Source organism: Pomacea canaliculata, linkage group LG5, assembly GCF_003073045.1.
Source record: "Pomacea canaliculata isolate SZHN2017 linkage group LG5, ASM307304v1, whole genome shotgun sequence".
In the NCBI taxonomy this organism is placed as follows: Eukaryota; Metazoa; Mollusca; class Gastropoda; order Architaenioglossa; family Ampullariidae; genus Pomacea; species Pomacea canaliculata.
Genome location: NC_037594.1, coordinates 23,376,631 through 23,400,007, shown reverse-complemented (window position 1 = coordinate 23,400,007; position 23,377 = coordinate 23,376,631). Strand labels below are relative to the sequence as shown.

Here is a 23,377-nt window from a genome sequence, read left to right as displayed (position 1 = left end):
GCACATATAAGGGTGAGTAATTGTGCATGTGAGTTAGTCATAAAATAGTGGGAGGGCTTCTTTACCTCATATGCACCCATAAACTGAAAAAAGCAGGAAATTCACTGTTTTAGTAGACAGACATAATTGACACTTACACTTAAAACAATTGTGGCATTTAACATTCACATCTAGAGAAACTTTGATCAGCCAGTCAATAGGTTGCAACTTAGCTTGATCATATAAACTTGGCCTTCCAAGGTTTACATCACTTACAACCAGTGTTACCTATACCAGTTTGAAGCAGTGTGCTTCCTTTTCTAGGTGTTGTAGAAACTCCATCAGGAGCTAAGAGATATTGTCCTCATCAACAGCTTGTTTATGCAGAACAGCTATTTGCAGTATCATCAAACATATACTTCATGGTTTGACTCAAACAATTATCAATTAACAACTACTCCTTTGCCTTGTTTTTATTTAACATTCTTTGTAAGCTCGGTGTGTGCATTGTTACTGTTGTGAAATACTTTATAAATAGTATTATAGAGACCAGATTACAATTTAAGACAGACTGGTGTGTCCAATTTAAGATGCCATGGCAGGAAAGTGACTGTTTTGTGGTTGTAGGGAGTATGAATACTTAGCAATCCCCCCTCTACCTGACTCACCACTAAGTACCTCCTTATTCTCTCGAAATCCAGCCTGACATGAATGTAAATCCCTGGGTGTTTCAAAAGACCATTCTGAGAAAATACTTGGGGTGAAGGGATGAGAATTACTCTGGCATATACATAAAAACTGTTCAACATAGTCTAAACTCTAAAGTATATTATAGGCAACATACTGAGCAAACCAAAAAAGTACATGTTAAAGACAAATGATCAATTATAATAGACTTTTCACAGAGAAGAAAATAGTAAAATAGTACAACACAATTTCATATTTTCTAAGGAGTATCAGCATTGACTGTATTCAGATATTTAAACTTAGTGTTACATTACAGCTACATAATGGAAATAAAATGTGTGCATACACACAAAAAAACAGCAACTAATCTGAGTGCTGAGGACTCAAAGAAGCGAGCTGTCTGCAGACTGCAGAGTTTTAAAACAAAAAATGCAGTAAGAGGCAACATTAACCTCCACCTTTCATTTCATTCTATGGTTACATTACTACACTATAACCACGTCCCACCTTTCAATTTTTTTTTAAACCTTTACATCAAGTTCACTAAAGCATAATACTTTCTATTAACCTACTTGCTCTGACAAATGAAATGTATCATCAGTTCAGTGTAAGCCTGGAACTCAACACATTTATCATATCCTTCTTTCAAAACTTTACAAACTGAAATTATGCTGTCTAGGTCTCTAAAACTGCATGCTAAAATTTGTGAAAGTTAAACCCTCCATGACAATTGGTTTTGAAAAAGAAGACTTACTAGTCTTTAAATGACTTAGTAAGCAAGTGTATGACTGAATAAGCAAGTGAGCACCTCTGTGTATGCATGTGTGCATGTGCATGCATGCATGTTCACAGGATGAGGCCCATTTACTACTTGTGACTGAACAAGTTCTACAGCTAATGAGGAACTGGAGTGGTCTTTTAGCACAAACTTCCTGTCATTGTAAAGGCTACAATTATTTACTTCTAAGGAGAATAAGGTGCTGAAAACTGTCAACACCTTTCCAGGAAGAAATTAAATCACCATCAAAAAATAAATTTCACTTGCCTCCACAAGCCTAAATATCAAACAAATCATTCCACCCAGCTTTCTCACACAACTACATATGTGACTGATTAGAAATCTGTCCACAACATGCCGATCAACTCAATGCAAATATATAAAAAAGTTTTTTCTAACTCTAAGTGTCAATGCTTCTCTTACAATAACATGCTTAACCAAGAGCATGAATCAAAAAGTTATATTGTCTGTTAGCGCACTCAACAATAAAAGGAAAACAAAATTTTTCAAAGCTGTCATGCACTCCTCATTAATTTCTTATTCCTGAGTATAGGTATAGTAAAACACTGTAGTTCAATAAAAAGAATGAAAGTCATCTGTCTCAAAAAAAAAAAAAAAAAAAAAAAAAAAAATGAAGAGAAGTACTCCATTGCATCATACCAACAAAATAATGCTACCTATATCATTCTGGACCTTGGAAAAAGCCATCCAGACCCTCTACTCCACTAAGTTTTTTACTTCTGGTACCAAATCTCAGATTTTAAATGGGCATCAAATAGACTAAAACTCTGCAGTCCACATTACTTTTCAAATGACAACAGCTTTGTGGGTAACACAATACAACATGAATATTCTGCAAAATGCAAGAAATTTGACTCAGTTGATGTTTAGATTAAGCCTGTTTCTTGGGATCAATAAGAAAAAATGCAGAGTTGGATCAGGACTTTTCTCTTTTTTTTTCCCACCCATTTATATACTGGTATCTCATTTCCTATACTCTTAGTTATCATGTAGTGCTTGAAAGTTATAATTAATATTTAAAATTATAATTCCTCAGTGACTAGCATAACCAGTATTACATCTCTATTTTTAGATCTGGTACATTTTGTTTCCTCAACCATTTTGTGCTAGCTGCCACAAGCCACACTTATATGAATGGACAGCATATACCCTGCTTCAGCTGTGTTTGGTCTGGATATATCTTTTTCAAGCAGCCCACCTTGAAACAAAATCAGTAGCCATGCATCATATGCAGCCTGTTTAGTTGAATCAAAACAACTGTTACTTATAGTGCCAGTGCCGATACTTGGATAAAAAAAAAAAATTCGTAGAAGGGAACACAAAATGAAGCGATGTATGATGTAGGCAAATTATACACAGTAGCACAAAAATGAGTTTGATGTCACATACACTGTCAGAGCACTGGGGGAAAGTTACCATGTTGTGTATTGCAATGCACATTCTCTGCTGAAATACATAACAAGATGATAGGCTGTCAGCTTTGATTGCAAGATGTTGATGAACAATACATGGTACATAAAGTGAAACCGAAATAATCTATGCTATTCTATGACATACTGCTACTTCATTGTATAAATGCTTAACCTACTGATATGCATATACACTGATTCATCGAGCAAGACCTTTTTCATTTCAGTGTAAATTTCCTGCATTATACTGCATTAAATTACCTGTAATCATATTATATTAATACATGTTCTTATCCTCTTTCATTCACTCTAACTCCCCCAACCCTTCTCTCTCTCTCAAACACACACTCAAATCCACCCTCCACTAAATCTCATCTATTCTGAAAAAGTGTAACTGTGTTACTCCTAATCGTATGTTATTGCCTGTAGTTTCTTACACTTCATTAATACATTACTCATTAAGCATTTGGCTTCCACTTTTCTGTGCTGACTTCATGAAGCTCTGGCTACTATGATTGCTATAATATTGCAGGTCCCAGTATACCAGAGCACTGGGGAAAAAGAAGGCTTTGAAAAAAGCATAAAGCTGATACAATAATCTTCTCATTTCAGAAATTGTAGGACTTCAATGAAGTTTTTGTAGGCTCTGTCTGTGTGAGATGCAGCACACACACACACAGCAGCAAACTTCTCTTATGATTTCCTTTGTTTTTACCTATATTAATCCTATGCTGAATCAAAGTTCTTAAGTATCCTGACAATATTTATCAGGTAGAATGTAATATGTAATATACATATAACATATTTTAAAGAAATCAACTATGCCTCACCTAAATTATCATTTCAGGCAAATCTTTCCTGAGTTTTGAATAAATACTGTGTTCATGATCAACTGGAAAGAACAGTGGATATAAGATAAGCAGCAAAAGAAAATCCGTCAGCAAAGCAGCAACTTGGGAAGACAGTTTCAAATGACACCAAAAGAAAACAATAAGAAGCAAAACTGAAACAGCAGAAAGAACATCTTAAACTCCAGGTGTAGAGGATAGATTACTGCACACTACACTCAACAATGTGTAATGTGCTTTAAGAATCCCTTTTTCAGCTCATGTATTCAGCTTCAACGCCCTTGAATTTGGTAACTGATTCGCTGAATGCTGAGTCTATTCACAAGGGAATGAAGATGAGGTCATTAAAGATGCCACAGATGGTTATGAAAAACAGTCTGACAAAAAGTCTAAATTCTTTTTTTTTCTTTTCGGTTAACCCCCTTCCCCACCATCTTCATATCTTCTTCTTCTTCTTCGTCGTTCACTCAAATGGACACGCCTGCCTCCTGCACGAATGATGCTGTGCGCCGCAGGTCCTCCAGGCTGCCGTGTAGCTTCCTCAATACTGGCGTCTCATCAGTCCAAATGCGGTGCCTGAGTTCTTCGTGCATAGGACATTCTTGCAGTAGATGTGCTGTTGTCTGACTGCCTGTCTGGCACGGGCACTGGTCTGTCTGGCCGATCCGGAGCTTGGTATAAAGGTGGTGATTGAGACGGTTGTGGCCTGTCCTCAGCCTGAAAATAATGACCTGCTCAGCTCTTGTAAGCAGGTAGTACGGGTCGTTTCGGTTGAAACGTGGGTGCTGCTGCAGCCACTTGTTGTGCTGTTTGGCCTTGATGATGGATTTGACTTCGCTGTAGGTGGTGGACCTGTCTTGCTGCTCTTTTTGGATCCTTCCTTGGCAAGAGTGTCTGCGGCTTCGTTGCCAAATCCCACAGTGGGAGGGAATCCACTGTAAGACGACTGTGCAGTCTCCGCATAAGGAGGAGAGAGCAGTGGACAGGTCGTTCAGTTTCTTGTCTCTGGCAGTCTGTAAGCCTGCAGGACAGACAGTGCGTCCGTAAAGAAGACGACGTTGTTGGAGGTGTCTGGACTGTTTTCAACGTGGGTGCACCGGTCTGAATGGCAACTGCTTCAGCCTTGAAGTTGGTGGAGTAGAGGCCGGTTGCGAGAGAAAGACGGTCTTCTCTTCCTCCTGGGTACCTGATGTAAATTCCGGCGCCACCATTTTTCACGGCTTGTTCGGCTGACCCGTCAGTGAACACGTGAGTCCATTGATCTTGTGGGAAGTTGTTGTGGATATACTCCATAGTACAGGACTTCTTCACAGCGTCTAGGGAGTCTTTCTTGCTGACACCAGGGATGCTGCAGTGAATCAGGGGAAAGCAGTTTCATTCCATGCTGGGTTTGTCCGGCACAGGGGATCTCTCTGAGGTCGTGTTCCAAGATGTCTCGGTGTTTTCGTTCAAGGATCCTAGCCTGGTGGATGAAACTTCCCCTTTTCAACCTTCCCTTCGTCGGCTGAGCCAGTCTGTTTCTCATGGGGTGATTTGGAAGTCTCTTGAACTTGGCGGCTTCATCTTCATATGACACTGCCTCCTTGCAAGCTGAAGATGGGCGTGTCAAGTATGAAGCAGAAGAGAAGGGCATGGCACCAGAACAGACAGCAGTGTCAATTCACAGCTTGTGGAGGGATGGGAAGGAAGAGGAAATGAGAATTTGGGAACACAGAAAACTGAAGATGTGGGGTTGCTGCTGCAGAACATGCACCACATAAAAGCTTTGTGCATGTCCTTGTAAAAGTGTTCGTGACAGGACTGCTAACTGAATTACAAATACTGACCATCCAATTAAGTCTCAGAGTTATGAAATCTGGAAGCTTTCCCAAGAATGAACAAGACTGCTGCCTTTTTTAAAATTAAAAACAACTACAAGTAACAATAAAAAAGTGACCTTAGATCTCCAATCAGAATACACTGACCACTGGATGTATGTTGAATGTGAAGGAAGTTATACAATAGTCTTTGATTCTACCTGGTAACTTATTTCAATTAGATTTTGTAACATACCTGAGCTTTTTTCAGCTTCTTGTTAAAAATTTGCCATTGAAAGCAGTGTCCAATGATCAGTACAATAGATATGTTCTTGATTCTGTTAACAAGTTTTCCTCTTTTTTAACTGTTATTTTTAGCGATTCATAAAATGTAAAAATCTAAATGATGGACAAAAGTAGAATGAAATTCTTTTATTATGGGTGTAGATGGCTTAGGTTTTTCAAAGACATTTAGGAAAGAGCCCTTTTATTTTTCATGTATTTTTCTTTTTCTGAATTATCAGCACATCTCTCTTACAAACACTACACAATACTCACACCCACCCACCCATTTGTTCACCCCCCCACACAAACATGCCTCTCACTCACAATCTGAACTGTATCTTGTAACAGAAATGACTTAATTTTCATTCTAATTGTTCAGTTTCAAATATGTTCACTAGTAAAATGAATATATTTATTGACATGTTACAGATGATAGCTGATGAAACCTCTGAATGGCAACTTTCAGATAAATTATGCTATATATAAATTATACACAATTTTTATCGAACTTAAATTTCCATTCATGAGCATGCTACCAAACGATTACAAGAGCTAGCAACAGCTGTGTCAAAATGGAGTTTGCACTAGCATGGTGGTGGTAACAACAGAAATATAGTCAAATGCATGTGAAACAGCAATAGGGAAAATCAGTGGATAAAATAACATCAACTTACTCTTGAGCTGCGTGTGGCTTTAGGGTCTAAGTATGTCCGAAGTTTATCAAGATATACATTTGGAGGGTCTTTGGCATGTACCCTCTCCTGAAAAAGTCAGGAAAAAAACCCAAATAAAATAAATGTCACAAGATTCTAAAAGCTATTTCACAAACTGTCCTACTTATCTACCAATCCAACAAAAACTAAAATCAACATCATAGGCATGTTTGTGAAGAAATAAACAAGCATATGTATCATAAAACAATTTATTCTTGTTTCAATAAACATATTTTTAAAATTGTACTTTACAACAAACTTTTGACTGAGGAAGAAGATGAGATCTGGGACTACTAAGTGTCAGCTGAGAAGACCATAACCTTTGACACTAACTCATGTATGCAGTCTAACAGCAGCTCACATTCTCTGTAATCTTGAAGACACACAGTGTTTATCCCTTAACTAATGCAGCTTAATCAGCCATGAATTCTCTAACTGAAAACATGACCACAACAAACAGAGCTCTTCCTCAGATGCATCCTAAATTATTTATTATGTCTTTATTGTCCACATGCAAATTCGCACTGAAATTCATCTTTAACTGTAAAGAGATTTGAAGATGATAAACATACAAGCATGTTTGTCTCAACTATTATTAATTTTCTTTTCCTTGTTTTTGAACTTTCTAGCCATTATTTAGTAGTATATAACATGCTATAAACTGAACCAGAAAGCACTCTAAAGTTAGCACTTGAAAGAAAAGTAAAATAAAACTATAAACCATCCCTTTAATGAACTGTACATATACACATAGATTAAATTCATCAGGAACTCCTCAGCACAGTATGAGCTTCATACAAGAACATAATGAACAACAATTAACTGTTCCAGCCATTTACACAAGAGTAATATTGAAAACTTTATATCACAAATACCCCATTTATCTCAGCATTTCTGAATTTAACAAAGGGAAAAATTGAAGTTTGTGGGATAATGGAGTTTTGTTTTGTTTTGTGTGTGTGTGTTGGTAGGGGTTGGTGGGCGGAATGAAAATTCATTGTGACTATTATCACTAGGATTTTAAAAACTGACTCCTGAAGAAATAAAGAATGTTTGCACTGATTTATTTTTTGCAAGCAGCAAACAAACAAAAGTCATCTACTAAGTCTGTCTGATTTTACTAGCTATTCTTTATGAAAAATTTAGACAAAATTTGGACAACTGCTTTTGATCAGACTTTTGCTTCTATTATAACTTAAACTGCCCCAGCCTTGTGAAAACACTGTAAAATATTTCTCAAGAAAAAAAAATTCTTCTTGTAAATATGGTAAAGAAAACATAAATAAGAAAATACAATGCTCTATGAATCCAAGAAAAGCACCAATAACAGACACAGAAAAATGAGAAGTTGGTAAATATATATCTTAAACATGTTAGAGATGGACTTCATAAAACTAGAACATTATTATTAATCTGGGGTTAAAAAACACAACAACAAAAAAGCAAGTTTCTGAAAATCTCTCAAACATCTCATCAATCAGAAATGGTGGAAAGCTGAATGAATGGGAGCGGTAAAGTTGTACCAAACAAAATTATTTTATGGCTTTAGGAACAAGGTCACTGCTTGCTTTTTAGTGCTTACTTTCTTCCCCTAACCTGTCTCAAATACCAATGCACCCCTGTGAATTTTTACAACACACATACATAGAAAGAGAGGAGGATATTTAATAAACAAAAATCTACTACTGTCAAATTTAATAAAGAAACAAGTTCACTCATTCACTCTGTTGTCAAAACATGATGTTTCCATTTTCTTTGTTTCTGGTTTGTTTGCTTAATGTATACGCTGTATGCCTTTCTGAACTTCACGGTGGCATGAGTTAGGACAGAATATTAAATGCTTCTCCTTGGTCTCTATGGGCAGTGTGTAGTGCAAGAGAGACTGTGTACATGTAGATGCGTGCACATACATTTATGCATGCAGTTTGTGGAATTGTATGGGCGATGTATGCAAGAGTTTGTATATGAATGTATGGGTGTGTAAATGCATTTGTGTGCATATGTGTATTTGCGTGTGTGTGTGTGATGGAGGCATGTGTGTCTGCATGCCTGTGTGGGCAAGAGAGCGAAAACCATTACTAAGACATAATCCTAATGCTACAACCTAACCCTAACCTAACCCTAATTTGGCTAATAAATTCTACTCTCAAACTTAATAATGGTGTTACTGTATGAACACTTTAGCGACTATAAAGGATAATAAAAACTACTTGAAAAATAAACCTGTTTTTCCTCAGTGAAGGATAGTGATGGATGCTCAAACCTGTTAACCACTTCCTGCAGCTGGTGCTACATGTGCTGGGTCAGACTGAGAACTATTGTGAGGGAAGTCCTCATCCATTTATCACTGCCAGCATATCAACTGATAGTGTTGTATTAATATGCTGAGGGGACTACTGGAACTTGTGCATATTGCAAAAGAAAACCCACAGCTAGATTCCATCTTTCATATCTTAATATTTGATTACTTTTTAATAAATTATTTTATTGTAATGCTGAAACCATATATATAATGTTAATGATGTTTACAATATAGGCAAATTGTTAAATAAACTGCTATACATCAAATCTTGCTTGATTACAATAAATTCTAAAATTTTGAAAATTCTGAACTTAGGCTCTTTAATTTAGCTGTCTCCTTTGCAAGTGCCCCTAACTGTAGGTAAACTGGGTTAAGGTGGAGTATGGAGGGGGTGATCACTCTAAACATTCATTGTTGCCAAGTATATTTTTAAAACCTATGCTAACTTTTCAGAAACCAAACTGATGTGTCACTGACAAATAGACTCCATATTAAAACAAGAAAGATTAAAATAAAGAAGGTTATAAAAGTAGAAATAAAAATCTGATAGGCTTATGTCATGAATACATTGCTCACCTTTTATGAAATACATTAAAATGTAACACAATTTCCAACAAAATTAGTATAGTAGAACAGTAGAAAGCAAGAAGTGACACTGACAACCATCAGAAACATTTTTTTTAACCTTGTAAAGGAAACTTTAAAAATAGTGTTAAAAAAATAAATGTTTTTGCGAAAAATGTGGTGTTTGATGTCCACAAATATAATCACACTTCTAAGCAGGATTCTCCACTACTGACAAACACAAGATGACCTTACACTGAATCATATAATGTTTACTTTTGAAAATATGAATTTTGATAAAGTGTTTAAGCAATAACGATAGCTTATGCTGATCTTCAAAATTGGATCATGAGGATTTTCTGCTTCAGCCATCTGTTGTCTCGTTCATGTTGTACATTAAGAGACCGCATAAGTATTTGAGACACAGTTATGTATTAGCCCCATGTATATAATTTATCATCATCAGTTGGGGAAGTAGTCCATTGTCATCAGTCTGACCAGGATTACGGCTGATGAGTAAACTCCTATACTTTTCCAGAATACTGCTTAAATCATTCAAGTGCATCTCCTACCTATCAAACATTCATTACTTAGAAGAGCAGGTACAAATTAAACAAGTAACTGCTTTAACAGACCAGTGACTTTTGGAAACCAAAGATCATCCACACTAATTTCATCTCGTAGGGTTTTAGGGAATCTGAAGTCATCTGAACCAACCTTATCAAAGTGACTCTTCTATCTAATCAGTGTCACATGCTGCAGAAAACATGCCTGGCTATTAAAAGTGTCCTTTATGACCCTTCAGACTACTGCCAAGGAAAACCTTATCAAGGACCATCCTGCCTTATACTAAGCAATTACAAGAATTAAGGAAGCACAGAATTAGTAATGCACAGTGATCATCTAGGAAGCCTAGACCGCTGCTCAGCCATGGCACTCAAAAGGTATGTTGTTGCACCAGCACTGGCCTTTGTTATTTTAAACTATACTAGCCATAATGCCTTGCACTCTCACAGTTGTATAGGTGATATACATAGACTTTTTAACTTCAGCAAAACTCCACCATGTTGTTACTTTTCTAGACTTTGGTACAGAGATAGTACAATATAATAAAAATTATTCTTCAAAACCCTTCTAAGCCTTAAAAATCAGGAAATGCAAAGAAATGAATAGAAAAGAAAAGAAAAGATTAACATACCTGATCACAGATAAGGTCCCATTTCTTTTCATCATCATAGCCTTTTAACACTTTAGCCTTGTCAGGAGGTAAATCCATAGATGCCTGAGGATAAAAAGTATTTAATGAAGTTATTAATTACAACTTTTATTCATTTAATAAAGATTCATCTTTGTACAAATAATACTTACTATTTTTTCTAAACTAATTTTTGATCAGCAAAAATGTATTTACAAACTTATCCTATGTCTTGTCTACTGTTGCAAGAAAATAATCTGTTATGATTTGTGGTAATTGCAGTTGTTACATGAATTGGATGGAACAAGGACAGCAGTTTTTTGTGTTATTTATTTATTTGTTGTAGGGGGGGGGGGAAGATTACAGTGTATGACTAAGACTCTATAGTGTATTACCAGATTTATTTTCTTAGAAGTAGCATCCTGCAATGAATAAGATGAGGAAACAAGAATGCTCTTTATAATCTTCCTGTGCTTTAACAAAAACAGATTGTCCCTGGACAATAAAATCTAAGACGATGTAAATAATTTAAGTGTATATGCTTCATTAAATACTTTCTTTGACCATGTTTCCTCACTACATAATGGTTTCGCCTGATAACTGATATCGTGCCAGAAAAAATTGCATGAATCGCATTATTCAACGCAGGCCTCGCTGAATCCATTCGTTGATTAACGTGGTATTTATTCTCTGATCACTGGAATCTAGCTGCCTGAAAGCGCCGGCACTAAACTATCACCAGTGTCATATTACAAAACCAGCTGTCCGTCGCTTTCAATACATTGCTTGTCATGTTACAATACATTCCCCACCACAACAGAAAATGCATCGATAAAAACAAAAGCTAGTAGAACTCTTACTTATGATATAGCAACACGTCAGAAAGATATTTTTATACCTACCAAAACCTTAGTGAACCGTCGCTCCAGCTCCGAAGAGTCTGGCATCGGCAAGCGGATGGGCATTGAAGCCTTTCGTTGTTCGAAGCCTCGACTCTCCAAGCGATGGTCTAAGTTGCGACTCTCGCTGATTCCCATCTTTTTCATGGATGCAGTTTAGTTTTGTGCTCCGATCACCACTCACATCACACTAATACAATGTTTTTCCCCCTTCCTAACGAGGAAGGTGTATGTCTTTTCGCCTGCCCATAGTTTAGCCAAAATATTCCATGGGTACATTCAACGAAGGCGGAAATCCCAGGCGCAGTCGCCTGCCGTACCTATGACGTCATTGAAAGAGCTTATAAAGGGAGTGAAGCAAATACTTGAGCTAGGAGCAGCAGCTCTTGTAAAGTGGGTGTGTTTCTTTTTAGCTATTTGTAAGGATGGTCGATTCTCACTAAAAAGCAGTTTGAATAGATGAATGAATAAAAAAAAAAACAAAAAACAAACAAACGCAGCAGTTTCAGAAACATTATCTTGATGGGCCTGCTAGTGAACAACGTGTGACTGTAACATGACTTTTGCCCCATTGTGTACTATGCCACAAACTGGCCATCCCTGTCTCCGGAAGTTAAGGTATTCTTTTGTTCTGTACTGCGGATTCGGAGTACTGTTGTTGTAACATGTTTCGACCGACTCTGACATTGTAGAGTGAACGAAGACATTAAAGAAAGTTACCCCCTTTCTCTTTTCTTAAACGTTGGAGAACGGTAGTTGTAGGAATCTTGAAGTGGTTGGGGGCAGAGAGTGGCGCATGTAATATTAGTGCGCTCTACTTAGAGTAAAAACATCTCTATCTCGCTGGGCCCCGCGACCGGAAAACTCCCCACGTCCACCCATCACACGAGTACCTGATTTATCAGGGAAGTGGAAAAGACAACAAAGAGGGTTGGATTATCTTCCACATGACAGGATGAACCATCTTCAGTTCAATCCACATACAGACTTCTCACCATTAACCGTTGCTATTTACAGAAGGAAAACGCAGTTTCAGTACAACACAGATGAAAATTGATCTGGTCACATTAGAAACAGGGTTTTATGTTTACTGTCAAATGTAAAGCTAATTGTTGCTAGATCAACCAAATGACGAATTTCCACTTCGAATTGCTATTTAGGTTACATTTTTTTTAATCTTTCCACTGTTTATATTCGGAAGTCGCTTCATTAGCTTTTCTGGTGTGATCATTTAAGTACAAAAAAGGAATAAATGAACGTTTTTCTTTTTGATCTTAAATTTTAAATGAGTTGCAGTCATAAAAACTGTTTTTGTGTGATTATCACTAAACTGGGTTTACGTTTTGCTTGGGTTTGCTGGCCTATGTTAGGCATCAACTAACGAATATTTCTGAGCCTCAGGCTCCAGACATTGCATCACAACACTTTATAAAACTTTCTACTTGTTTGTTCTTATCTCCAAGTTGAAGAAAACTGCACTTCTGGCCTTCCATGTTTAGTGGTTCAGTCCATATTGATTTTCCTTGTTTTAAAGTAAATGATAGTGATGCAAAACTAAGTAAACTTCTCTGCAGATTGTAAAAAGACTAAATGGACACATAATACAATAAATACATGAATGATTAAAATATTAGTGCTGCTTCTCATAAGGGTCATAAGTGTGACAACTTCTAACCTTCTCATGAGGAGAGCTAACTCAATTTAAATAAAATAACAGCTGATATTGCTCAGCTTTATAAGTATATAAAACATAAGTATTTTAGCAATACATCACAACAGAATAATGAATGCAAGAACAATGAATGTTAACAAGATTTATTTACACTTTACATATTGACACAATTACCATTCCTGGGTGAAATTCATGCAAAAATCTATGACCCTTACTGGTCAAGCTGATAACCCACTTGATTGTACGTCAATGCATCTGCCAGTCACATGCTCAGTAACTGGAACCCTATTTACTAAGGGCATACTGCAGGTGCAGGTTTGCAACCTTTAAAAGTTGTGATAAAGCTCCAGTCTTGTGACCTTTCAGTCAACAGGAGTCAGGTGTTAGAAATATGTTATCACTGGGGTAGTCTTTTGTGAAAGCAGTGCCTATCCTTTACTGCTTTTTTCCATGAAAACTTCTAATGTTGATTAACAAGGTGAAGTATGCCACATATGGGTATCTAAGTGGCTAGTGTGTGCAGTTCCAGTTTTGGATGCCAGTGCTCTAACCATTTAGTCATTTCCGTCCCCACCAAAGTGGTTATAGGTTGGACATTAATATCGACCCTAGACTGATGTAAATAACATTGTATCCTAAGTATCATTCTCCTTTGAAATAAACTCCCCTGAAAAAAATTGTATTGCATGCATGCTGAAAATAATCTCATTAACTGTTACAATGCAAACTGAAGTAATTGTTTTCTCCTTTGATCACATACCATGCATCTTACAGATCTTGAGATATAAAACAATTTCTTTCTTGTGGTGCTGCTGTTCTGCAGTGTTTATAAACCAACTATTTTCTTTCTGCTGCCTGAGCAATATCAAACATATTAGGTAGATTATTAAAGCCCAACTCTGGGTATGATTAACCTGTCATATGCGGTTGAATCAATCTTTGTCTGGTTTAACTAATTTGACTCTTAGCAATGGTCTAATCAACTCATGCGTGGGTAAATGGTTGAGTTGACAATATCCCAATACTTACTATGCCTGGACAGACCACAGTGGAGATTTTAAATTTTTGAGAAGAATGTAGAAAACTTTTTTTTTGTTTTCACACACTACCACAAAATAGAAATGCACTGTAATCAGTACATGCCATTAAATTCACCATTTTTTTTTCTAAATTCTCTCCTCTTTACAATGTCCACCTTCTCTCTCTACTCCTTTGAAATAAGTTTGGCTTTATTCTTTATTTCTTAAAAAAGTCCTAGCTTTATCATGAATGAAAGTTTCCCCCACCTCCAGTGTTTCTACTAATATTCTGGCTAAATTTAATAAAGGTAATAAAGGAAAGGTAATAATATGCCTTTGTTCTGTGACTCCTCATAAAGTCATAAGCCTTGTCCAGCATTTAGCCAGTAATTGTAAATTTTATCACAATTTAATTTGGGCTGATTCAGCCAGAAGTATGGAAGGCTTCATCTTACTATCAGTCACTTCAGAGGGGAGTTCTCACTGTAGGCTTACAGATCATATCCTGTCAGCTGCTGGGGCCTGTAAACAAAATACAATAAAACACTGTTACGTGTTTCTACCTAGAGCTACAGTCTCCAACTAAAAGTGCCCCTTTCCAGAACACCATTTTCAACCCGGACCAAGGATCAAATCTCTTCTATTTTGTAAAAATAAAAAATTTATTTCATTCATTCAGGATCTTACTCATTTCATTGATTAAAAAAAAACAACCAGAGATAGTATGGATATTAATTATACCATACCATATAATCTACAGTATTAATTGGCTAAAGTTGCAACTCTAAAGTATGGAAGGCTCCATCTTACTATCAGTCACTTCAGAGGGGAGTTTTCACTGTCAGCTTACAGATCATATCCTGTCAGCTGATGGGGCCTGTAAACAAAATACAAGAACACTGTTATCTGTTTCTACTTAGAGCTGCATTCTTCAACTAAAAGTGTTCCTTTTCATTACACCATTTGCAATCAGGATCAAGGAACAAATCTCTTCTAGTTGCAAAAATAACAAATTTTATTTCACTCATTCACAATCTTATTCACTTCCTTGATTAAAAAAAAAACCCCAAACCTTTCCAGAGATGGTATACCATACCTTATAATCTACAGTATTAATTGGCTAAAGTTGCAGGTCTAAATATTTAACTCAGTCATAAAAATTTTATTGTGGATAGCTTGGTGATGCTGGTAGATTTACTATTTTAATCTTTTTATCTTCTCAAAGGATTGTTTGTATTACCTAGTTGTGCGTGTGTTGTTTGTGTATGTATGTGCTGTTAAATATTGTATTATTCCAGGTGTTTTTTAAGTCTTGTATATTTATGTATCGGAGAATTAAAAAAAATTTAGTTTGATGAAATGAATAAGGAGAAATGTCACTTTTTTAAAAAAAGAGTATAATAATGGAAACTACATCTGCAGAAATAGCATAAATTTAGCTAAAGCTTACTTGCTGTGTTCCCCAGGAGAGGTAATCACGCCGTGTGGCTGCTTGGTATTCATCCACTAGGTGCTGTACTGTCTCTCTGCAGTTGTCAAATTCATCTAAGTTCTCTCGGAATATGTTCTCTTTCTTGAATTGATCCATGAAAGCCTCACGCTTTCTTAGTTTGTCATATTGACGTAAGATCCGCTCAAAGAGCTGAAAGTCAAATGTTTAAAGTTACAAGATTATCATAAGTATCTGAAAATTAATGACATAAATCAGTGAAATAAAGTTCATAATCTTTAAAGTTATGTCTACTTATAAGTTTCTATTAATATATCTTACTCTCTAACATTTTTTTAAGCATATTTATTCCCCTTCTACAATTGTAACCTATGATTCCAGCAGAAAACTGACAATGACTTACATGTGAAATACTCGTATGGTTGGCAAGCATGAGACCTGAAACACGATGGGATGTTTGCACATACGGAGATTTACGTGACAGTGCAACTTGAATGCTAGCAGGTCCCCATGGGATGAACTGTGCAAGTTTCCGCTCTCTAATCCTCTGTAAACTCTTGTGTACCTGTCCAGTCATTCCAAATGTTAAAATAGTCTAATGCAAAACACACATATTGCAAATTGTGTTATTATGTGGCATGTTTGAACACCTCAGCAACTGTATTAATAACATCTGACTAATTTTGTGAAAGAGTTGTTGCCTAGTTATAGGGACAATTTACCTGAGTTGGGTCAACCTCTCCTTGGATTATGTTAAGAATTGAGATGTAGCAGTGGTTAGCCTGGCGATGCACAGGAGTAGACACCATCATGTTCTTGGGCTGCAGAAGGCGTCTCATCACATCTAACACAGTTGTCTTTCGCACATTTGCAACCTTTTCAAAAAAATGATAAGAAGCGATTTTGATTTCATTAAACTTTTGTCCAATACCAGATTAAATGAAAATGAAACATACAAATAATAAATAAGAAGTGATAAATACCTCTTCAATTTGTTTTTTCCATTACAAGCTCAAGCCACAAATAAACATTTGTTCACCCATGCACGTGAAAGCTCTCCTTTAAATTAAAAAAAAACTGTAGAAGAGAAACCTGTGAATCTGTGGTGAGCGGTGTGTACCCAGTCATGAGAAAGTGGAGTCGTGGTGTTGGGATTAGGGAAGCAATGAGCCCAATAAGGTCATTGTTCATGTAGCCAGGGTAGCGTAGTGTTGTTGTACTAGTTGACATCACTGTAGACACCTGAAACAATTAAATTTTTTATTAACTTCTTTTTCCTGCTTTACAAAAACTTTTAGACAATAACATCTTATTGATCTAAACTTAAGTTTGAAGATGGTTACAAGTTTCATATACTCACAATTAATCTGTTAACTTCTGGTTAAAGAAAAGCCCCCTTGTGACACAAATGTGTACGAAAACAGCGACGTACCAACTGATTAACTTGTGCAAAGGTAGGTGTTTCAATGTGCAGCCTGTCTGCTGCGATCCTGTTCAACGCTGTGTTATCCAATACCACCTGTAAGCACACACAAGTGCATGCATGCACATATATTTTATCATTTGCCAGAAAATGTGTTCAAGAACATCTTTATATTTTTTATACATTGCACAATGTATATAATTTAAAAAGATGTGCTAAGCTTTTAAGCCATATACAGCTGACATCACATTCTGAAATTTGAAAATAAAAAAGCAGGTATTCTCTACAATTTCAACAGTCAAGTAGATAAAGTAGCAATTAAAAAAAACACTTCACACAAAAACCCACCAAACTTTAAGAAATGTTGATGTCAAATCCACTTACCACACAGTCAGCATTCTGTGTCAGCCTTGTGAGAGTGAGGAGAGAATTGTATGGTTGTACAACCACATCGGAGATTTCATCCACATTTGGAAACACAGAGTAGGTTTGGATAAGCTTTTTTGGAAACCTAAATGAGGATTTTAAATAAAAAAATTTCAAGCAATGATGAAACCTTTAATTTTGCCCGATTTGCAAACAGTCCAAACAGCCAGAAGAAATCTACACAGAGCTCCTTTTCTTGACCAAACTTCACAAACTATTTGCAACAAAAGGTTTGATCGTGAGTTTATCGCATATTGTAATAGAATTTGATTTTTTAAATGCCATTGCTAACTTCTTTAATAAAATATTTTATCAAGGAAATTTTAAAATATTAAAAATTATAAACATTACAAAATGCCCTGGTGAGGCCACTCCTTATTAAGTCACATTTGATGTCAATGTGTTGAACTGCTACTGCTCACTTTCCAACTTGTCTTTTCTCTGATTATAGAGCAAGTAGTTTTGACACAGCTCTGAGACTACTTACAAGTGCACCATCTAATCCCCCAAGCTGTCAGCTGTCAATTTTCACCGGGCTGTTACCTCCCCTCCCAACAGAAAAATGGCATATAAATTGTACCTGTCATTAAGTCTTTCCAAGATATATGAGCCCATGCCTGATCCTGTGCCTCCAGCAATGGAATGACAAATAACAAAACCCTAAAGACAAAAGATTCCATCAAAAGCAATAAATAATGGAGCATCATTTTAACAGATCTGACCTTAAAAGTAAGGAAATAGAAGTAGACATTACAGGAAAATATGCATGTTAAGCGAACAGCACTGCCAAACTTTTATAATACCTGATAAATGTGGAAAAACATATAATGTTTCATGACCAAAAAAAAAAAAAAGTAAAAACTCCAGTTATCTTCCAAACAGTATGTGTTCAAATTATGTGATTTTGGAGTAACATTATCTACAATTAACAACTGTTTCCATGTAATGCATATCATGCAAAAACATAGTAACCCACTAGCTCAAAACAGCCTGTGCAAGTACAATCCAAACAAATGGCAAAGGCACCTCAAAAGCTGCATGACAGCAGTCCCAGAATTAACAAATGGCTTTTCTGTTACAAGACAGTACAACTGAGGAAATAAAACTGTGCAACCAGCAGATGGGCCATTTAGTTTTTAAAACAAGACATATGTATGGACAAATACATGGAGTAAATAAAGTGGCCATTACTTTATGTGGAAAATATATTTTTAGGTGAAAAAGAGTTGTTTTTTTTAATGCAGTCATGATATAATTAAGCAGATATTTAATCAACTTTTTTCAACCTCTACCGCTAACCTCACCTCTAAGCTGTCACTTCCGTCAGCCTCTCTGTCAATGATATCGAAGATCTCATCATATAAACGTTCTGCCTGATGTACATGACAGATACAAATATAACATTAAATGGCTCACTGTACAGTCAAACGAATACCAGAAAAACATCTCAGAAATTCTATTGACCTCGCTTACAAAAGAAATTATAATTCAAGAAACTGAACTGAAAACTTTAATCAAAAGCTATACAAGATATTGACGATGTAAATCCTGGGTCTTTCAAGTAAACAGTTACAAACTTTTATGAATTTTGGAGAGAAAAAAAAAATTTTCTCTCTGTATTTCTATAGTTATAATTATGTGAGATTAGAAAAACTAAACTAAATGCAATGTTAAAAAGGATATTTCATTTTATTTTGAGTGATTGTAAACAATTAAAAAGCTATATATATGATTAATGTTTTAAAAATTGAATGAACAAATCTAATGACTCATACAATCCTTCAGAAAAATAATCCCCTAGACAAAATTCAATCTGAATACAGAATACTATCACAATGCTAGTCGATATAAAGCGTAAACAAGCAGAAGCACACGTCTGTCCTCAGCGCCACCTGTAAAGTCATCCCCTGTTTTCTCTCAAATATTGCTCATTAAGAAGCTTTGACTGCCTGAACCCAGTCCCAGCCAAGGCACTCACTCACTTAATACTCTGTTTAAACTGACCTGTGAATAGCCACTGGCCCAGTTGTTGCCAGCACCACCTCCATGCTTGGACAGGTAAATGTTCTCTGGATTGTAAAGGTTGGCATAGGGAGAATTCATAATGCTATTAATGACACGAGGCTCAAGATCCAGCAGTACTGATCTTGGAATGTAGTGTTCATCGTCTGCCTAATAAAATGGTTAAGCATATCTTAAAATTAGTTACTAATTAACTTTAAAGGCAAACTTGCCAATAAAAATCATGAGATAAAAATTAATTTTCTTTCAGTAAATGGGCTCTGGCTATCATTAGTCATGCAACTTTGATCGCTGCTTGTTGACACAATCAGAATAACATGTGCTAGATTAAACCAATGATACAAGACAAAGTAAAATTCATTTCCTAAGAAAGTTCTTATGAGTGATATAGTGATTAGGCTTGAAGGACTGATACCAGCTGTGTTATCTTATATTTCTTACAATGGTAGCAGTACCTCCTGCCTGATGATTGGGAGAACATTTTACCTAACATTACACAAATCATTTGAATGACTGTCAGTAATTGAAGAAAATGTCATTAAAACAAGAGTAAAACTTGCATTAGCACCATCAACCAGAATTGCATATGGACTTTTAATGCACTATTATAAAGGCCTTTGTGAGAAGTCAACACAAATGAGGCTTCCTTAACATGATGGCCATCTGAAATACCAGGTTTAAAACCTGATGGATTTGTGAAATTTTGAAGCAGATTCATATAGATGCTTCAGCAGCTTGTTTTCATCATGCTAAAAATTCTTTACTTTGAGTACTTCACCAAGCATGACAAGAGTAATACTTGCACTAAAATGGGCAAAAAGCTCTCAACAATAAAATATGCTAAGCTGGTTCAAAAACAGTAAAACTAAATACTAATGTTATCAATGTTTAATATTTGTTTATGTATATTAATCTACAAACTAAAAATTTCAATAAAATAAACTCAAAAGTCTAATAGTGAGGTTTTTTTCAAGAAAAATGAAACTGTAGCAATTATATTCATACATACACGCACAAGCACTCCCGATACAAACACAACCAAGTGGATAGCAGATGTTTTGAAAGCAAGTTTCAGATCACACACTGCATCAGTTGAGTTTGCTAAAATCTATTATATTTAAAGCCAATAGAACCTGATATGTTCTGTACCTGATAAAAAAAGACATCCTTTCTGTCTGTACCTTCCGTTGCAAACTCCTCCAAGATTCCTTCTAGAAAAATAGAAAAGGGAGAAAAGGTACAAGTAATACTTAATATATATACATATGTATGTGTATGCACACACACACACACACACACACACACATAAAAACAGGTTAACAGACATCAGGGAAGTGCTTGGATACGTTTAGGTTGTGAAGGCATCAGCCCATAGCAGAACTGGGAACATATGTTAATTAGGCATATTGTGACATCACAATTTTGACTTTTTTCTGTTTGTGGTGATGTTTGTCAGAGTGTACTGCAAGAACAAAAAGGAAGAGTAAGTTGGGGGTGGGGGGTACTCACCCAGATTTGGCAAAATAATATCTTACATTAAGCTTTGCTCAATCATCAGGAAAAAAATTTTGGCATTTTGCTAGCCTTTTAAGAAATATGTAGTCAAGATTTGTTCTAATAAAAATGAGAATGACATGCTTGTATCCCAGATTAATAATGATTTTGTGGATCTGAACTACAAGCTTTAGATCTGTACCTCTTGCACATCCTAATCTATAAAAAGATTATCTGAGAAAGCTGATGAACAGGTGAATGCCTTGACAGTGTTATATCAATGGATTTCACTGCTTTTCTTCTCAACTCATTTTGGTTTTTCTAATAGGCATTCTGCAGGCAGCCCCAAAACCTATCGTTCTATGACTCAGCTTCTGGTGTAGACAGGAACATTTGCAGCCTGCATAAGTTTTTAAAATAATTTGCCAACACAGGAGCAGCATCTTGCTAAATATTGTTCATATTATCTGGCATTCTCTAAACAATGTTGTGTTATGTTGCGTGCGTCCATGCCTGTCTGTTGTCTTTTTTTTTGTAAAGTGCACGAGTGGGGTATGGTGCTATATAATTCACTGTATTATTATTGCTTAATATATAAAGTTATACAGAGAACAAAGTGAGGGTAATTTGTATGTGTTCATTCACTACCTATTCATTTGAAGCAGATATTACTTACCAGGGCTTATTCCATGTTCCAAGCAGAGCTGTTTCCAGAATTCCATTCCAACTGCAAACAATCCAATATTATTACTAATGACAGAAAAAAGTAATGGCTTTGATAGGTTATATTCATTAGGACACGTAAACTTAGTTTCAAAATCAACAGTCACTTAACTAATATTGCTAGTCAATTAATCCCTTACCAAATCAGCCTTGCAAATAGCTATCCTCAATTCAGCAGAGGGTCAACTAGCCCCAACTCACCATGTCTCTAGGTGAAAGATAAGAATATTCTCCACATATGAAGGTTAGTTACATATGCCTGGCTTTTTAATATGATCTAGCAATCACAGACCACTGGTAGGATGGTGGAGTGGCAGATTGCACTGCTACCCCAAGGCAAGAAATATCTCATGTACTCAGTGAATGGTGCACCACAGTGACAGCCCCTAGGGTGGGACCCTGCAAACAACTGCCCCCTGTGCTCAGCACAGGAAAATACAGACCATATGCTAAGGGCAGGTAACACTGCAAAAATCCATGTAGTGCTGAAAATGGATGTGTTGGACCACACAGCTCATCATAATTAATCATAACACGCTGCATCAAAAGCTGTTATTACACTCGGAGACACAACTGATGCTCGTCCTGTGAGAATCTACCAGGCAGATGAAGTGATGAGCTCCATTCCTCAATGGAGTCCACCCTTGGGAAAACAGAACACACCATGCAGCACATCCTGCAGGTGTGCAGGCTCCTTCAGGAATTGAGGGTAGAAGTGTGGCTTTTACAGATGTTCTTTAGCACCAAAGTGTACAGGCCTATGGAGGGTCGGCAGATGACTGACTGTATTTTCATCTTGATCTCAATATATGTGTAATCTATGTGCTATCAAGTGAACAACTGGTGTTCCAGGACATTTAACAGACATTTTGTTAAACATGATAATTCCTGACATATCAAATCTGTTGACCAGCTGACCACATCCAGTAATCTAGTTAATACTTGTCTCTATTTGACCATATCTGATTATGACATTATTTATCATTATCACATAAACGAATTTGCAGTTTGTACATAATCGGTGTGCTTCTTGTAATGCCTATCTTTTATTAACCTCTGTCGAACAATGTCAGTTTTTGATGAGGTTTTTACTGTTCAGAAAGTGAGGCGTTAATCTATAGGGTTAGTCCTCAAATCACAGACCTTCAATGTAATATTTAAGAGGTCCGTAACTCAATTAATCCTTCAGACATTTATTAACTCCGACAACAGAAAATGGTTACTGGAAATATAATAAGAAGAAAGGAAGAGATCATACTTTGATTTCCGCATTGTCCAAGCTGCAACGTGATGATTTCTCTTGGCATTGTTTTCCTTTCGGTTGATCTTTGGTGGGAAGAGCTTGACGGGACTTGAAAGTGGCGGTATGTGAAGTAAGCATACGAAAACAATATTAGCTATATGAGAATATCGCAAAATACAATGATTCTCTGGCTTTAGTCTCAAATATAACTAAATTTTAATGTTTTTGTCTCCACTGTTTTTTTTTTTTTTCTTCTATAAAATTATCTGTCTTTTCAAAGTCGTTTATGAGGGCTTACTTCAGCTTGCAAGTCATCTCACATCAACGAAATCTATAAATATTAATTATATGCACAATAAAAAGAGTTAATCAAAAATATTTTTGTGTTTATGGGTAAATATTTAAGGAAAATAATTTATATAAAAAAAC

General features: G+C 36.1%; 2 protein-coding genes across 16 annotated transcripts in view; both read right to left on the bottom strand.

Annotated features, from left to right (window-relative positions):
- Positions 1 to 11,821, bottom strand: part of LOC112564936 (formin-like protein CG32138) — a 41,864-nt gene extending 30,043 nt beyond the window's left edge. For 4 of the 15 annotated variants that reach the window (XM_025240092.1, XM_025240093.1, XM_025240096.1 and 1 more), the window contains exons 1-5: positions 11,480 to 11,821; positions 10,581 to 10,664; positions 6,478 to 6,564; positions 2,855 to 2,911; positions 66 to 83 (exon numbers count right to left, since the gene is read on the bottom strand). In XM_025240092.1, coding sequence (XP_025095877.1) covers positions 66 to 83; positions 2,855 to 2,911; positions 6,478 to 6,564; positions 10,581 to 10,664; positions 11,480 to 11,623 — 390 coding nt within the window. In that variant the 5' untranslated portion in view covers positions 11,624 to 11,821. The remainder of the gene's footprint in view (positions 1 to 65; positions 84 to 2,854; positions 2,912 to 6,477; positions 6,565 to 10,580; positions 10,665 to 11,479) is intronic. The other 11 variants (XM_025240094.1, XM_025240097.1, XM_025240099.1 and 8 more) reach the window with 3 other exon arrangements.
- Positions 11,822 to 13,275: 1,454 nt separating this feature from the next.
- LOC112564989 (tubulin gamma-1 chain) lies at positions 13,276 to 23,099 on the bottom strand. Its single transcript, XM_025240192.1, has 14 exons — positions 22,964 to 23,099; positions 21,659 to 21,709; positions 20,638 to 20,699; positions 19,471 to 19,638; positions 18,771 to 18,839; positions 18,047 to 18,126; positions 17,425 to 17,551; positions 17,050 to 17,136; positions 16,710 to 16,859; positions 16,340 to 16,492; positions 16,021 to 16,182; positions 15,618 to 15,809; positions 14,978 to 15,044; positions 13,276 to 14,689 (listed from the first exon to the last, which is right to left on the bottom strand). The coding sequence occupies exons 1-13, from the start codon at positions 23,010 to 23,012 to the stop codon at positions 15,021 to 15,023; spliced, it is 1,374 nt and encodes a 457-aa protein (XP_025095977.1). The 5' UTR covers positions 23,013 to 23,099; the 3' UTR covers positions 13,276 to 14,689; positions 14,978 to 15,020.
- Positions 23,100 to 23,377: the final 278 nt, after the last annotated feature.

What these genes read in the sequence shown, in the direction of transcription:
- LOC112564989 (XM_025240192.1), bottom strand. Translation starts at nt 23,012, where the DNA reads ATGCCAAGAGAAATCATCACGTTGCAGCTTGGACAATGCGGAAATCAA. An exon ending in AGGATGTCTTTTTTTATCAG is followed by an intron (nt 19,639 to 20,637) that starts GTACAGAACATA and finishes CCATTTTATTAG; the next exon opens with GCAGACGATGAACACTACAT. An exon ending in ACGGAAGTGACAGCTTAGAG is followed by an intron (nt 18,127 to 18,770) that starts GTGAGGTTAGCG and finishes TTTTGTCTTTAG; the next exon opens with GGTTTTGTTATTTGTCATTC.